This window comes from Aristolochia californica, unplaced genomic scaffold (genome assembly GCF_029961685.1).
Source record: "Aristolochia californica isolate CCGP_79_NKW_82.1479 unplaced genomic scaffold, dmAriCali1.0.hap1 SCAF_2, whole genome shotgun sequence".
Lineage (NCBI taxonomy): Eukaryota > Viridiplantae > Streptophyta > Magnoliopsida > Piperales > Aristolochiaceae > Aristolochia > Aristolochia californica.
Genome location: NW_027181881.1, coordinates 8,398,992 through 8,417,148, shown reverse-complemented (window position 1 = coordinate 8,417,148; position 18,157 = coordinate 8,398,992). Strand labels below are relative to the sequence as shown.

The 18,157-nt window shown below is 36.9% G+C and overlaps 1 protein-coding gene across 2 annotated transcripts; it reads left to right on the top strand.

Annotated features, from left to right (window-relative positions):
• Window positions 1–2,377, top strand: LOC137956061 (non-specific phospholipase C2). Of its 2 annotated transcripts, XM_068803366.1 has the most exons (3): window positions 4–1,264; window positions 1,663–1,842; window positions 1,952–2,377. In XM_068803366.1, exons 1-3 carry the CDS (start codon window positions 127–129, stop codon window positions 2,251–2,253), a joined length of 1,620 nt encoding a protein of 539 aa, XP_068659467.1. In that variant the 5' UTR covers window positions 4–126; the 3' UTR covers window positions 2,254–2,377. The 2 variants fall into 2 exon arrangements, with proteins under 2 accessions (XP_068659468.1, XP_068659467.1); XM_068803367.1 differs by lacking the exon at window positions 1,663–1,842 and having other exon boundaries at window positions 1–1,264.
• The last annotated feature ends 15,780 nt before the right edge of the window (window positions 2,378–18,157 follow it).

The following is an 18,157-nucleotide window of genomic DNA, read 5'->3' as shown; positions in this document are numbered from 1 at the left end:
GGGTTGTCGATTCGTGGTGCAGATTGCAGATTCTTCTTCTTGCTTCTCAGTTGCTTTGTCCTACCAAAGCAGCCACTAGCTCGAGCACAGTTTCCGTCCCGGATTACGGAGTTGTACTTTTTATCCATGTCGCTGGGGAAGAAGAAGAACGATAACCTCTCAGTACGGTGGCGGTCGAGGCCTACAACGTCAATGTCAATCGCAAAGGGGCTCCTACTAATGATATTGGCGCTGCTTCAGGCATCGGGCAGGGCCACCCCGGCTGGACCCATCAAGACGGTGGTGGTGCTGGTGATGGAGAACAGATCTTTCGATCACATGCTGGGCTGGATGAAACGGCTGAACCCAGAAATCGATGGAGTGACGGGGTCGGAATCCAATCCGCTATCCACCAAAGACCCCAAATCGCCGCTCTTCCACTTCAGTAACCAGTCGGTGTTCGTCGACCCCGACCCCGGTCACTCTTTCCAGGCCATCCGGGAGCAGATCTTCGGCTCCGAGGACACGTCGGCGTCCGTGCCACCGATGAACGGCTTCGCTCAACAGGCCTTCTCGATGACCAACTCGACTGAGATGCCGCGTGAGGTGATGAACGGGTTCGACCCGGAAATGGTGGCGGTATACAAAGCCCTGGTCGCCGAGTTTGCGGTGGTTGATCGGTGGTTCGCTTCTGTGCCGTCATCGACCCAGCCGAACCGGTTGTTCGTCCACTCTGGGACGTCTCACGGCGCGACAAGCAACGTGGCAAAGTTGCTGGCGGAGGGTTACCCGCAGCGGACCATCTTCGAGAACATCCACGACGGGGGGCTCTCCTTCGGGATCTACTACCAGAACATCCCAGCGACGCTGTTTTACAGAAATCTTCGGAAAATCAAGTATTTGCTCAAGTTCCATCCGTACGGGTCTTTCGCGGGCGACGCGAGGAAGGGGAAGCTGCCCAACTACACGGTGGTGGAGCAGAGGTACATGGATTCGAAGAAGACACCGGCGAACGACGACCACCCATCGCACGACGTCTACCAGGGGCAGATGCTGGTGAAGGAGGTGTACGAGACGCTAAGGGCGAGTCCGCAGTGGAACCAGACGCTGCTGGTGATCACCTACGACGAGCACGGCGGATTCTACGACCACGTCCCGACGCCGGTGAGCGGAGTGCCCAGCCCCGACGGGATAGTTGGCCCCGAGCCCTTTAATTTCCGGTTCGACCGTTTGGGCGTCAGGGTCCCGACCATCCTCGTCTCGCCGTGGATTGAGAAAGGCACAGGTAATTAAAGTCTACCAGCCTCTTTTTAAAGTGGAAATCGAAATTGCTTTTTATAACGCTTTTTACTAACCCGAACTAACAGTGGGGGCAAGCTTCTTCCATCGTTTTCTTCGAATTGCTTGAAACCAGAAAAAAAAGTTGTTTCGATGAACTGATTCAACCAAACCATAATCCGTCGACAACCTTCCAGAATCAGAAGTGATTATCCCGTGATTTTGTTTCTCTTTACAACCATTTCCCTTTGATTTGTTCGCTGAAGAAATTTCTTCCTTCTCCTTATAATTTTATTTCTTCCTTTGGTTTCGGCTCTTCATAAATTCTAATTCCTAAACGAGTCCAGTTCTACAGAAATTTTCGAGTTACTCTTCAATTGCTAAAAGCTAATTTGTGAAATGCAGTTGTTCACGGGCCAAATGGTTCACCCTATCCTACCTCGCAGTTTGAGCACTCCTCCATTCCGGCAACCGCGAAGAAGCTTCTGAATCTTTCTTCTCCTTTCCTTACCAAGAGGGATGCTTGGGCTGGCACTTTTGAACGCGTTGTTCAAACCAGAACTGCACCTCGAACCGATTGCCCAGGTCTCTCTCCAACGAACTTTTTTTTAAAAAAAAAATTTCAACGACTGTTTGTGAATATTATCTTTTAATAAGTCAGTTAAACGACTCTGCTTTGAAACCGTCACTGCAGAGCAGCTTCCGACTCCGGTTAAAGTCCGGCAGCAAGAAGCCAACGAGGACGCCAAACTGAGCGAGTTCCAGCAGGAGTTGGTTCAACTTGCAGCAGTGCTGAACGGCGACCATCTATTGACGAGTTACCCGGAGAAGATCGGGAAAAATATGACAGTAAGAGAAGGACAAGCCTACATGGAGAGCTCTCTCAGCCACTTCTTCGAGGCAGGTCGTTCTGCACAAAGAATGGGCGTAGACGAAGATCAGATTGTTCAGATGAGACCTTCCCTCAGCACCAGATCTTCCTCCTCCCACCCCTGAACACCTGGTTCAGATTTCAGATACTCTGTATCAGCAAAATGTTCTCAGTACCAGTTATCTCATGTTTAGAAGAATTTACGTATAAATCAAGTGCACATATATAGATGCATATTTATTGAATTAACGTAATTAGCAGGTCATCGATGGGGACGATTATTTCATGCAGTAGAGCAGCATCAGATCCTTTTGTTCTTTATTTTTTCAAAGACTTCACACAACTTGATTTACATATGGCTAGGATGTATAAATATTAATTTTGGGCTGACGACCATGTTTGGAAGATTTGAGCTGCTTCCATGATCCGACTTTCTTTAGCTCTCTCAGTTCTATACAACTTCTTGTTGATAGAGATCCCCTTCAAATGGCAAAGGGTTCACTAATTATAGAGGAGTGATGGTCTTGCACCCCTATTTTGCTCCCTCATTTTCTCTTTACCAAGTTCTTAATCCATCAAAATTTGACATTTTCTCTTTACCAAGTTCTTAATCCATCAAAATTTGACATTTGGTAGGACCAAGTCCTCATCCGCAGGAATAAGTCTAATTTTCCTAAGATCTCCACATGTGCCAAGATTGAATCTTCTACTATGTGTTAGATGATGCAAATCAAATTATGCCACCTGAGGTTATAGTTGGTGTCATGTGTCACTAAAGGCCTGTTAGTACGCAGCGTAAGTGAAATACATTTCACTTACGTTAGGGAAAGTGGGCTGAAACATGTTAGTGCATACCGTAAGTGATAGGGGAAAGTAAATACAGTTGTATTTGGCTTTCCCTCGTTTCAGGCAAAAAACGATGGTAAGTGAAATCAGAAGGGTCGAGCTCGGATTTCACTTACCATCGCTCAAATACATCTCGGACTAGGGCTGTCGGGGAGGATGCTCAGTCGAACGAGGTTTTGGAGAAATTTTTTTCTCTTTCGTGACCTTCGGCTTCTCTTCTCTCTCAGCCTCCCTCTCTTCTCCCTCTCGACCTCCGTCGCAAAGCACGGGAGGCCGAGCCTCTGCCGCAGATCCTCTCGGCCTCCCTCTCTTCTCCCACTCGGCGTACCGTCGGAGTGTCGCCTCTATCGCCGTTGCCCGATGGCCCACTGCCTTCGTCACTGTTGCATGCTGCCTCCATCGTCGTTGCCTGCTGGCCTGTCGCTGTAGTCTCCCGCCGCTGACGCGCGCAGGAAGACGATGATTTAATTTTTCCTAAGTTAGGAAAAATTAAACCGTCGTAAAAATGATAATTTATATTTTTTATTTATAAAATAATTATTTTTATTTATTTAATATATTTATTTTATAATTACTATATTAAATTATTGATTTAATAGTCATAATTAAAATATTGTTAAATTAAATATTTGATAAATTATTTTGGTTTAATTATCCCATTGCTATAATTAATTAAACCAATGGTTTTAAATTTTGTGATAATATATTATTAATTAATAATACATAACAATATATTATGTTATTGATAAATATAAATTTATTTATTATATTAAATTTATTATTATTATATTAATTAGTGGTTTTTAATGTTAAAACATATCTTATGTTATTAAAAAAAATTATTTATTTATTATATTCACTAATGTTATTATTTATTTATTTATTTATTTTTAATAATTTATTCTAGTCGCATGTACTGAGAGGGAGTCTGCAGTACAATCTGTAATAGCATCATATTATCAAGATGTTTTAGCAATTCAGATGTGGCAAAATTATTGACTATTATGTTTTAATGCCACTAGATATTTTTTATGTTGTACTTTTGTATGAACATAAATAATTTTTTATATTAAAAAGGTGATTGAGTTATAGTTGTATTATTTTTATTTTTATTATTATGATATTTGTGTAGTATGCTATGTAGTACAATATTTGTATAATTATTTCATATTTAGATATTACAAAATTAAAAATTAATTACAATTTTAATAATATAAAAATAAGTATTTGTTTAATTATTATATTTAATATATTTTATTTATTAACTAATATTAATTTAATTTTCTGATAAGGGAAAATACTTTTCATCACCCCCTCCCCCCATGGCACCTAAAGTGGCATTTTGTGGTGCCCCAATTTTATAGGTTTCATTTTGATTGTTGATCAAGCTTTGATCTCAGATTTTGACAACTAACCATTAGTTTGGCTAGCCTTCCACAATTTGACTATTGGGCCATCGATTAACTAGTGGTTGAATCCTTTCAATTTGGAACATTAATCGAGATCGATGATCTTAACCGTCCACCTAGGTTGGAAATTTTGATGAACAAATATCTATTTCTATAGATGTACCCCTTCCAGAGTTTGTTCTTCAAGTAGATTAACAAGTCTTAAAGCCTCACTTGTTTTGGTGGCGGGACCGACTTAAGTTTTAATCATCGAAGTGTAACATTGAAAATTGCCACAACTGACTTAACCGGTCATTCATTTTGGTGGTGGACCCGACTTTGACTTATCATTCAACTTGGGCCTTCACTTTTTTTTTGTTGGTGGGCTTGACTTGCATGTTCCTTGTTGTTTTGGTGGAGACGAGTTTTTGATCCATTGTTTGCATGAAAAATTAAACAAGCTCGCATGATGATATCTAATCACATTTAAATGATCAAACAATTTCAAAATCACTTTGAGCTGATAACCAAATTGATTTGAATTTAAGGAGATAATTATAAAAAAATCTTTGAATTGAGTAGAATTCCTTTCAAATGAAAATTCCGTTTCGAATACTGAAAAAATGTTACACGTGTAGGGGTGGCATGATTATCAAAAAGAAGATTTTCATAGAGATACCATAGAATTGTAATTATACAAACTGGTCTATATCCTCTTATGTCCTTTTTTTGTGTATGTCCTCTATTGTCTTTTTTCTTTTGAATGATGTAGCCTTTAAGGCATTGTAGTCATTGTAAATATTTTCTTACAATTATAAATATAACCTCAAATCATAGGATGTGAAGTTGGCTCCAAGGCCCATCCAAAAATGATTAGCCAATTTAAGAAACCTTTTTTCTAACTAATAAACTCAAGATCTTCGTACTCACTACTCCATGTGGGACTATTCCTTAATACTCCCCCTCACGTATAGGCCATTTTTTGTGGCTTTAAAAATGGATAATTTAGGTGTAGGTCTTCTTTTGTGGCTCTACAAGTAGCAAGTCATTTTGGGATGAACCTTGGAGCCAGGTTAACATGGTATTAGAGTAGGTACTCATATGTGGGCCTACACCTAAATTATCCACTTGTAGAGTTACAAAATAGGGTATACACCTAAACTATCCACTTATAGTGCCTACACCTAAATTATCTACTTCTAAAACCACAAAAAGGGAGTATTAAAGAATAGTCCCATATGGATTATTGGGTACAATGATCTTGAGTTTATTAGTTAGGAAAAAGGTTTTCGAAGTTGGCTAGTCATTTTGGGATGGGTCTTGGACCCCTCAAAACATAGGTAAGAGTGCTTCAACCTCTACCCTATTGGCTCAAATCATCCCTTGCTCCTCTCTCTTTTTCTCTTCTTTGTCTTCCATGTTTTCTTCTCCTCCCCACGAGCTCTCTCTCCTTCTCTCTCCTCTCCTCCTCCCTTCTTCCCTCTTCTCTTCTACTAGACCCTTATAGTTATGTGAAAAAAGCTCTAAAAATGAACTTGGTTTTTAAGCGAATGATCCAAGACCTTGTTTTATGCTTTTGGCGAACTCATTGAAGAAAAAAACCATGGCTGACCAAGTATTGCTGGTGTCTTAATAAATTCTTTCTCCTTATGAACTTTGATTTAATTGAGTTTTTTTATTAAAGATGCTCAACAACTTTTTTTAAACACCTCTTTTAAAGGTCTCATTTTTTCCATCTTATGCAAGGAGCAAGCTTTTGTTTAGATTGGAAACTTTCCATTGTTGCCTCCTTTATCTCAGCCACTGTTCTCAATTAAGAAATTTTCTTTTCTGTCCCTTAAAGGTCCCTCAAAACATGGTGAATTCCTTTTTTTCCTTTTGGAATATTTCTCTCTCTCTCTCTCTCTCTCTTATTTTTTATTTTTTATGGCTGGAAGTCCTTCTTGAATTAAGGTATTTCCTTTTGAGTTCCTTGTACTCTTTAAAGGAAATTTCCTGAATCAAATGCAGATTTCGTGAGCTACTAATTGAGGTTGAAGTCTCTTTTTTTTTGAAGTAAAAAGAAAAAAAAAGAAGGAAAATTACCATACTCTTAATTTCCTTTATTACATTCCTATGCTTAATTTAGCAAGTAAAACATTCCTTTACTAGAGGATACTTGCAAGATTGGAAGTTGGCTCAGCCATACTCCTCTAATGTGACCACTCGTGAAAAACAATGGGAAGAGTTGGTTGAAGTAATTTGCTTAGCCAATATGAAGCTGTATCTAGAAGTGGCAAAATCTGAAATACTCTATTCTAAAACTTTACCTTCCTTTGATGATATATGTGTTGCCATGTAAATCTGCCATGCTTTTTCAAGGTAGAGGATCTCCTAATACTTCAAGGGAACAAAGAAGAGTTGGAAGAGGTCGTGGTAAGTTCAACAAAGGACAAGATATGTCTGATTCCTCCCATTGTTGCTCTTGCACCTATTATGACTTGTCTAATCATGAACTAGACAAGGGTTAAACTTCATGGTTGACTGGCAAATATGATCAAGTTTGTGAACCAAAAGAGGTCGACTCTCCAATACCCTCACTATAGAGGATTATGAAGTTTTTTAAAAGTTAAAAAAATGCTCACTACTACTCCTAGTACCTCTTCTGCTACCATGGCCTCCACAAGTATGTCATCTACTCTTCTTTGAGACTGTTCTCCTTTTTGGATCATTGACTCAGGGGTTTCTAAACATCTTACTAGGAAGATTAGTAACCTTTCTAAACTCTCGCATTGACCTACTTTGTGATTTGTTTCCATTGTCGATGAATCTCAACACAAGTTCAAGGGGTAGGTATTTCAAATCCTTCTTCTTCTCTACCTCTATTTGATGTTCTCTTTGTTCCTCAATTTCTTTAAGTCTTATATTATTTATTAAACTTACAAAGAAACTTGGATGTTTTGTAACATTTTATACTTCTCATTGTGTCTTTTAGAACTACAAGATCAAACTGGTGATTGGTGGAGGCCATGAGAAAGGAGGATTTTGCTACCTTGACACAAAACTTCTTTCACCACTTATCACAGTGGAACAACATGGGTTCAATATCACAATAGGCTAGGTAATCCATGTTTACCTATTTTACATTGCTTATTCCAAGATTATATTTAGTCAAACATTTATCTTTTGAATTTTGTTAATTATGCTAACAACATAGACATTTTTTTCTTCTCATTCGAATAACTTAAGTTGTAGTCCCTTTTCTAGAATTTGTTTTGATCTATGTGGACATCTTAATATATCAAATATCCCTCACTCCCAATATTTTGTTAAATTTGTTGATGATTATTCTCGTGTCACTTGACTATTTTTAATGAAGGATCGCTCTAAAGTACTTAGTATTTTCACCTCATTCCATGCCATGGTAGAGAATCAATTTTAGAAAAAAAATAAAGGTATTTCAATCTGATAATGCCAAAAAGTGCATCTGCCACTCATTTGAATTATTTTTTTAAAAGAAGGGCATTACTTACCAAACTGCATCTGTCAGTACACCTCAACATAATGGTGTAGCCGAAAGAATCATCTCTTAGAAGTAGCTCTAGCCCTTTTATTTTCAATGAATGTTCTATTTTTTATTTTTATTTTTATTTTATTTTTTGGCCATATTCGATTCTCCCTTCTATTTTATAAAACTCATCTCCCATATCACCACTCCTACCACACATAGTCTTTTCCACATCCTCTTATGACATTTGGTTGTGTTTGCTTTGTATACAATTTACCTCTCAGTCAAACCAAATTTGATGCATGAGCTTTTAAATATATCTTCCTTGGACATGCCAAAGATCAAAAGGGATATGTATGTTAACACTCGAGATTACCTTGTACCTTTATCTCCACTAGTGTAAGCTTTTTTGATCAATCATTCTATTTTCGACAAAACTCACATTCTACAAGTTTACATCCCTCTGAAGCACCAAGACCACTTGCGCCATTGGACGGTCAATTACTTCATCTAAATATTGAAGATACGTCTCATCCTCTAGACCCTCTGTCACTTGGGGCTGTCTATTGGTTTTGAGGTAAGTCCTTCTCCTCCTAGTTCTTCTCTTTCATTTGGTCCTCAATATGACACTCATTCCATTGCCCTCTAAAAAAAACCTCACTCATGTGCCCCTACACGGCCATCTACTTCCCTTCCTATATCCAAATTTCTCTCTACTCACCCATAGTCTCTAAGTTGTCAAGCCTTCCTTGCAGTTGTTTCTTCCATCCCTCTTCCTACGGATTTTTCAAGAAGCCCTATCACATCCAAGATGGAAACAACCATGAAAGAGGAAAGCCATGCATTCCAACTATACTTGGGATCTCATGACTTCATCATCCGAAAAGAAACCCGTTGGATGTAAATAGGTTTTTACTACGAAACACAATGTGAATGCCAATTTTGCTTGTTTGAAAGCCATACTAGTTGTCAAGGGGTACATTGAATCCTATGGGATTGATTATGATGAGACCTTCTCTCCCATTGCTAAAATAAACTCAATACGTGTTCGTATCTTCCTTACAACCAATTTTCAGTGGGATCCTTACAAACTTGATGTTAAAAATGGTTTTCTCAATGGTGATCTCCAAGATGAAGTTTATATGGTACTACCACTTGGCTTTGTGATTAAAGGTGAGATAGTATGCAAACTCAAAAAATCTATCTATAGCTTAAAATAATCACCTTAGGCATGATTTGACAAATTTAGTAAGGTAATCCTTGGGCTAAAATTCAAAAGATGTGAAACTAACCACTATGTGTTTGTTAAACATACTAGCTCTAGTACAATACTTATGACGGTCTATGTGGATTGCATTATCTTGACCAAAAGTGATAAAAGTGGAATAAATAAAAATAAAGATGAACAAAGCAAAACATTCTTGACCAAGGATCTTGGATTACTCAAATAATTCCTTGTTATAAAGGTTTTGCAATCAAAACATGGCATAGTCTTATCACAAATAAAATATGAGCTAGACCTAGAAGAAACAAATATGCTGGGTTGTAAACCTCTCGACTCACCTATGGATCCAATGCCAAGTTACACATGGAAGAAGGGGATGAGGTAGATATAGAAAGATTTCAAAGACTTGTTAGAAAACTAATCTATCTTACTATAACCTGACCAAATATTTCCTATATAGTAAGTATTGTTAGTCAATTCACGCATCATCTTCGAATATCACATTGGTATGCCTTGGAAAGAATTCTAAGATAACTAAAAAAATTCTTGGACAAGGACTGTCATACAAAAAACTTAGACACATTAACATAGAAGGATTTGTCGATGTAGATTCGACAGGATCACCATATGATAGAAAATCCACTTTTGGGTGTTATACAATGGTGGGTGGCATTCTAGTCATCTATCTGATAATAGACTAGTCTCGGTAAACAAAATTTCCAAACCGATAAAACTGTTTTGATAGCTCATTCTAGATAGAGAGGCATGCATATCCATAACATAATAAGATAAAAGCATTCACATTTTCATCCTTGAATCATCTTCTAAATTCGAAAACCAGTAGCATAAAAAAAATAATTTTGAACACTTATCTCTCGGCTTGTGTTCTTCCTTCATAAAAGAGCCTTCTTTGAGTGGTGTTGATCATCACTTTTCTAGAGCATTCCTTTGAAGAGGGATCCTAAATAAAATGTTCCGATACCATATTGAATTTAGGATCCATTTTCCATAATTCCAAGCAAGAGAAAGAAGAAAGAAAAAAGAGAAAAGGGTAGAAGAGCTCTCGGATAGAGAGAAGAAAAAATAAAAGGGCAAAGAGAGGTTGCGCCAAGCATGGGAGAGAGAGAGAGAGAGAGTAACTCGAGAATGAGATGTGTACTGTATTAATTTCGAATTACAACACCTATTTTTATAGTAGAGGAGGAGGTAGAGTCCTTATACAACTTGTCTTTCAATCCTAATTACATTCCAACTCTAACTATTTAATATAAGTCTATTCAAACTAAACTACTAGAAGACTAACTTGAGTTGAACTAGGAGTCCTTCTTCATTCACGTGAATATAAGGGATAAGCCAGCTCGTAGCCTTATCCTTGTGGCTCCCTCATGATCTCCCAGCACATCTTGATAAGAGTGCCAGCTCGTGAGATATTTGTTGGTCCCACTTGATCTTCAAGTCTTCTAACTCAATTCAGCTTGTGCTTCTTGATTCCTTAACTCGTGCTTGCTTTGGGTGAAGACTCTTCTTGGTGTCCCACGTTGTCTAGGACTCTTCTTGATGTCCCACATCCTCATAGTGGGTCCCACCAGCTCGAGCACCATGGTGGGTCCCACATTGAAACAAACCTCAAGGAATGGGTTTGAGCATTCAAGCCTCTAGCCTCTTGGATCAAATTGTCCCTTGCTCCTCTCTCTCTTTTCCTCTTATTCTCTCCCATATTTCTCCTCCTCTAGCCACGAGAACTCCCTCTCTCTCTCCCCTCTTTTCCTCTCTTCTTCCTTCTCTCTTCTCTTAGACCCTTAAGATTATGTGAGAAAGGCCTAAAAAGCAACAGATAAGACTCTTAGTGTTTGATTCCTATTTAGATTGTAATTTTGGCAGAATTATCTTTTATAAGGGCTATTGTGGTGCCATTGATGTTGTTGATGGGAGAAGTTGATGGCCAATCACCACGTGAGTTTCCTTCTCCTATGGTTTTTATTTATACCTTCCTTTTTGTCAATCTTCTTCTCTTGCTTCTTCCATTGTTGCTAGTTTTATTTCCCCCATTTTTTGCTTGTTGCTTTTCTTGTTTTCTTCTTCCTCCTTTATCTTTTCCTCTTCTTTCCTTCTTCCTTTCTCTTTCTTCTTCTTCCCTTCTCCTACTTGGCTTCTTTCTTCGTTTCATTTTCCCCGTTTCTTCTCCATCCTTCCTCTTAGTCTTCCTACTTTTCACTTTTGTTCTTGCTTCTTCTTCCTCCCTTCTCCTTTTTTTCTTTCTTCCTTTATTTTTTGTTCTTCCCTTCTTCTTCTTGGCTTCGTTCTTCCTTTTCTTTTTTCCCCTTTCCTCTCCCTCCTTCCTCTTGGTCTTCCTTCTTTTCTCTTTTCTTCTTTCTTCTTCTTCCTCCCTTCTCCTTTCTCTTTTCCTCTTGATGTTTTTGGCTATGATTTTTATTCAAAAAATTAAGTTTTTAAATTTTGAATAAGTCATGAAAATTCCGTTTTAAATTCATTTTGATAGAAGTTGTGTTAACACTTCGAGTTGATGAAACCCTAAGTTAGGGTTGAAGAGTTTATGTTGTGGATTCATTGTTCATATTTGATGGAAATTTAATCTCAATTATGGTGTGGAATAGTGCCCTAATACTCAGTTTTTCCAACATTTTATGTGCAGGAATTTATAATTCATATTTCAATTTTTTTGAGATACTTCATAGTCCCTATAAACACCAAGCTTATCCCCTCATCATGCATGACTTTTCTTAAGTTTTTGAATCAAAATTTGAAGCTCAAGTCTATGAGTATTTGACATCATGAATCACTCTATATTTCAACAACATATATTATTCATATACTGAAGTTTGGTTGACAAATTCTCAAGTCCAAGTGTGTTGGATGATTCCTCTCTTTACTAGATAAGTTGTGTAATTTGTTTCTTCTATTTAAGCCATTGTTGTTTAGTTGATCAATTTGTTTTTCAAGTAAGTCCTTTGAAGTTGTGCAACTTTTCAAATGTCGACTCATATGTGTGGTCACTCCACTACTAATAACACTCAAATTGATTTTACAATGAACACACTGAGCCTTTTTTGTACCAATAAGTGACACTTCTTTGAATTCCAACCACACATGAGATTTTTTTTTGTCTTTTTGAAGTATGGGTAGAATCACCTTCATCCTCATTTATTGTAATTTCATCTGGGCTCACTTCTATGATAGAGGGTAGTGACTCTGGTAGAGTTGAGTCACTATTTATGGTCACACTAGAACTAGTGTTAATTATTGATGTCAATTGAGGTGGTGTTGACATTCTTACTTCTACAAAAAAATAAAATTACAAATTAAAAAAATAAAGAAAAGAAAGCTATCCAAATAACAAAGATCCTACACATAATTTAAGATACTTGTCTATTCTTAGAGGAAGGTACGTGACATTGTGACAATCAGGAACGACCCTTGTCTTTCAATGCAGTGGGGTCTCTTTGAGCCTGTAGCCCTGCACCCAATAGTTTCCAATCCAATCTACCGATCCTTTTTTTATATATAAATTTAAAAACATCTAAGAGAAGGAAATAAGCACACCAACATTCTCTTCTAATATTCTGATGAAGTTCAACCTCAATACCAAGAAATTAATGAAAAAAATGAAAAAAAATCAACACTTACATAACCCAAAAGTGTGTTCGCCGTTCAGGGATATCTCCAAAAGCTTTTCCAAGAATAAAGGAGCACTGCTGAAACGAAGCGAGAGTTAGAAATTTTTTAGGGTTAGATCGGTAACGAAAAAAAAAATAGAACATTAAATAAAAATCTTACCTCCCGTCGGACTGTCGCTTTCGTCTCATCAGTGAGGAAGAACTTCAGATGAAGAAATTGAAGAGGAAGGATAAAAATCGATTGTAAAAAAGTGAGATAATTTACATCCGTCTATATCTAATGTATCAATTCAACGAAATATGAACATTTGACAAGGTTTAGGCATCATATATCATCCAATGAGTGAATTTAAGACATCAAAGGTTCACACACAAGATCTCAATTTCCAAAAGATAGAAAAGGAACTATCAAATCACTTTTGCTAATACATCAAGCCATATAACATTTTAGAACAGCAACAGATATAAGTTCAAAGAGAATTAAGAAAGTAGGACAAAAACTAACATTTTTTATTCTTTTTTATAATAAAGAGATTGGATGCAGTTAAGAAAGCTGCTGATTCCATGAACTATAATAGAGTATTATTGAACAGAATATGTTATCAACACTAACATTTTTTGTTTTTTTACAATAAAGAGAAGTTGGATGCAATTAAGAAAGCTCCTGATTCCAATAACTCTAATAGAGTATTATTGAACAGAATATGTTATCAACACTAACACTTTTTATTTACTTTGACAATAAAGAGAAGTTGGATGCAATTAAGAAAGCTCCTGATTCCATTAACTATAATAGAGTATTATTGAACAGAATATTTTATCAACACTCAAAATCATGAAATAAAATTCCATTGCCAAAATATATCAAGTAACAATTTGAATACCATTGATGTTTATTTTTGAAATGTATGATAAACGTACAAAATTGTAAAAGAGGTCAGACACCTAAAAATAAGAAGGCAAAAAAGAAACAAGATCCCAAAACATAAAAATATTTGAAAGTCTACAATAATAACTTCATTTATGAAGAACAGTGGAATTTGAGCAAAAAAATCATTGATAACCAACTATTTTCCAAACATTATAGCACTTGAGCTTAGTAAGTCATTCTGAGATATAAAAAAACATAACAAATGATAAGGTGGGGAATTTTTCTCCCCCACCCTTCCTTTCCTTCTTGAATGCCTTAACTCAGTATGAAGTTTCCTGGCTCTCAGCCTGCTAGAATGCAATTGATGGTACACTCAAGCAAAAAATAAAAAAAATGAAAAAAAAATAAGAGAATAAAATAGGTCAACCTCTAGTAAGAATAGGTGTCACTAAAGCACCATTGAACTATTTGAGATGCAAACAATTGCAAGAAAAAAGAGAATATACCAAAAACTCATCTAGTGGAGGAACCTATATTACAATACCAACTGCCAAAATTTGAATGCCCAATGTAGATATTTTCCCAATTAAATTTATCAATATTCTTTTTTAAGTGTCTTTCAACTGATTGCTTGCTTGTCGAGTTTACCAATTCACCAAGCTAATTCCTTCATCAAGTTTCATAATATTTACTTCCAAACTAAAAGTCACCTAAACATTGACAACCATTTTCACCTTGACTTGTAACCTTGTTTGCAGTCACTACAACAGGCATATATGTATGCCTTTGCAAACACTCCCTCTTGTTTTACAGTCATCCCCACAGGAAACTACTGCCTCAGATAAAGTCCATAGTGAATTTTGTGACCTTTTGCATTAGAAATGGACACCCTTTGTATTATTCTTTCCATCAATCGGTATCCCCTATTAAGAGTTCCAAGGAACTATCTTTGAGTGGATATAACCATTAAGCACTTTTGAGTCAGTCAGAGGTAACGAAGAAAGATGATGGGATAATATACTAATGAAATCAATAAAATCTAGAAAATATGTGTTTAAAAAGTAGAATTTTAGAAAAAAGGCAGTAACTTACTTGAATTGGCAAGAAGCTCAGAAGAGAACCCCGTTGGAGTGTTTGCTAGTAGAGCTTTTGGCAATAAATGTTGTTCTGCTAACCCACGCGAACAATATCTTCTGCAGAACAACAAAAATAATATAGCTCGAACAACTTTACTGGATGTCTTTGCTGCTTCCCTTCAAGAAGAAGAAGCTGTAAACCTCGGCTGAGAAGGGGCGAAATTAAGAGAGGCCTATACCCCGTTATTAAACAAAAATGATACTTAAAGTTTACTTGTCATTATTTTAAAATCCCAAATATATAACCAAGCTTTAATAGAGGGGTATAGCTGTTTTTATTTGTTGATATAAAAATTTTAAATAAGCCATAATTCGCCCCTCGCCCACCAAAATCACTTAAAACTAACTTTAACATTAATATTAGGATTAATATTGTAAAGGAGATTTCCTTGAAACAGTGGAGGATGTGCAGATGATACTTGAAATAAGACATGAGAACAAAGAGAATAATTATGACCATCTCTGTTGGAAAATCCATCCCCAAAGCTCTTTTTCTTTAAGTTATAGAGGAAAAGGAAACATCCTTATACAATCTGTATAAAATGATCTTCCTAGTACATTGTGACAGTGTATTTCCTTCTACCCTTAAATCAAGCACTCATCGTTTCAAACAATCAAACAGTATCAACACTCAAAATCATGAAATAAAATTCAACACTCAAAATCATGAAATAAAATTCATACCGGCAGTTTTCTTCCAAGGATTTCTTCTCGAGTGCACTTTGTAAGTTCAAGAAAACTGTCAGCTGCAAATATCTGCAAAAAAAAAAAAAAAAAAAAAAAACAGATCGTTATCTTTGCTTAGGCATAACTGCATTCTAATACAGAATATTTCACTTACAGAAACAGAGTGTTTGCCGTTTGGATATCCAAAAAGACTTTTCAAGAATGAAGGAACACTTATGAAATGAAGCGAGAGTTAGAGATTTTGTAGGATTAGGTCGGCGTCAAAAAAATAAATAAATAGAAGATTAAATAAAAATCTTACATCCTTCTGTCGGACCGTCGATTTCGTCTCATCGGCGAGGAAAAACTTTGGATGAAGAAATCGAAGAGGAAAAAGAGAAATAAATCGCAGAGGAAGAAGAGACAGAAATTGCAAAGGAAAAAATTGAGGAATCGAAGAGGGAGAGGGAGAACGAGGGATTTGAAGACCAAATCCCCCTTTTCCCCTGAATACCTGCCGACGGACATCGATTTTTGTAAGAAATCATGCTGAGATGGCATGGAAATGGCAGAGTGACGTATGGGTTTCGCAGGCGGCATGACGAAATGAAGAGATGGTTTCCCCAAAAATTTCCAAGTCCCCCGATCCCCGAATCACTCGTTAAATTAACGAGTTGGCTTGCGAGCTGATGAGCCGAACTTGGCTCTGCTCGAGCTCAACTCGTTAATCTAAACGAGCCCTTTTCTGAGTTCGAGCTTGGCTCAAGCTCAAAATATAACAAATCGAACCGAGCCAAAATCGACCTGAACTCTAGCGGCTCACGAGCTGGCTCGGTTCGAAGCCACCCTTATGGACGAGTTAGTAGCAAACAAGTTCATTCACCTCAACTCAGCCAAGGATATTTGGGACACATGTGTCTACAAAACATTTATGATATATTTTAGGAATTATCCAAAATAAAGCATGATGGCTCTCTCTATGAGTACTTTTCTAGGGCTCTACGACTTACTTCAAGAGTGGATTCTTGCTCAACCTTATTCAATCGATATTGCTACCCAAGCTAAGCAAAAGGAATACTTTATTTCAGAAATATGTCTTGCACATACACAACCTTATGTAGAGGTTGCCAAGACTCAGGCATTGAGCTCCTCTTCCAGACCCTCCTTTAATGATGTATGTGCAACAATGCATGTGAGAGAGGGGGTCTTTACAACTTACATACTAAAAATGTGGCTGATTTTGTAGTTATTGATAAAGAGGCACAACAATGGCACAATAAGTTGGGTCATCCCTCTTTACCCAAGTTAAAGTATTTAGTTCCTTTTCTTAGTAAAATTTTTACATTACCATGTTAGTTTTTTGAACTTAGGAAACATCATCGGTCTACTTTTCATCCTTAGGAAAATAATGTTGTTTCGAGACCCTTTGCTTTAATTCATTTAGATGTGTGGGGACATGTTAGTGTTCCCAATATTTCTCATTCTAAATATTTATAACTTTTGTGAATGATCATACTTGAGTAACATGATTCTATTTGATGAAAGAAAGTTCAGAGGTGCTATCCATATTTAATGCCTTTTGTGCTATGGTAGAAACTTAGTTTCACACCAAAATTCAGAGATTCTTATATGATAATGGAAAAGAGTACTTTTCTACTCAATTCGAAACTCTTTGTCAAGAAATAGGTATTATTCATCAATTCTCGTATGTCTACATCCCATAATAGAATGGTATGTCTAAAAGAAAAAAAAACAAGCATCTAGTTGAGGTTGATAGGACACTCATGCTTTCTACGAATGTCCGCCAGTTTTATTGGTCATATGTTGTTCTTACAACTTGTTTGGTAATTAATCGAATTCTATCTAGTGTCTTACATGGTTAGACACCTTTTTCAAAATTATTTCCTGATGCAACACTATTCCCATTGCCCTCACACCTTCATTCATAATATGGAGTCACAACAATTTTTTTTTATCCCAAAGCAATTAAGTGTATATTTTTGGGGTACTCAAAAAATCAAAAGGCTATGTATGTTACTCTCTTGTTCTTAAGAAGACATGTTTTTGCTGATGTTAATTTTTTTGAGGACCAACCGTACTTCTTGGCTAGCTCTCCTCTTAGTTTTTCTCCCTCTGCAAGAATGCCCAAGCCAAGTGTGCCTATCGATCATCACATTCATGTAGAGGAGCAAGAACATGAGATTCTTGTTTCTCCTTCTGATGACCTCTCACCTATGTAGTCTTACGATGCTCCAAAGGTAAGTTCTCCATCTTCTTCGATTGTATTTGGCTCACCATATGATACTCGTCCTATTGCCCTTCATAAAGATCCATGTACCACTACTTGTCCACCATCAACTTCATATCCCATCTCTAGTTTTATTTCTACTCATTGTTTGTCCTCCGGTTGTGGTGCTTTTTTTTCTTCTATATCATCTTCTCAGGTCCTGAGTACTTATGAAGAGGCATCAAAAGATCCAAGATGGAAAACTACCATGGATAGCGAGATTCAGGCTATGTATCAAAATTTTACCTAGGATTTGGTTTGTCTCTCTACTTGTAAAAAGACTGTCAGTTGCAAGTGGGTTTTTACACAAGTATAATCCTGATGGGATTATTGCTAGATAAAAAGCATGATTGGTCGCTAAAGCCTATACTCAATCATATAGCATTGATTATGTGAGACATTCTCACCGGTGGCCAAAATAAATTCTATTCAGGTTCTTATTTCACTTGCAACTACTTTTTAAATGGAACATACATCAATTTGATGTC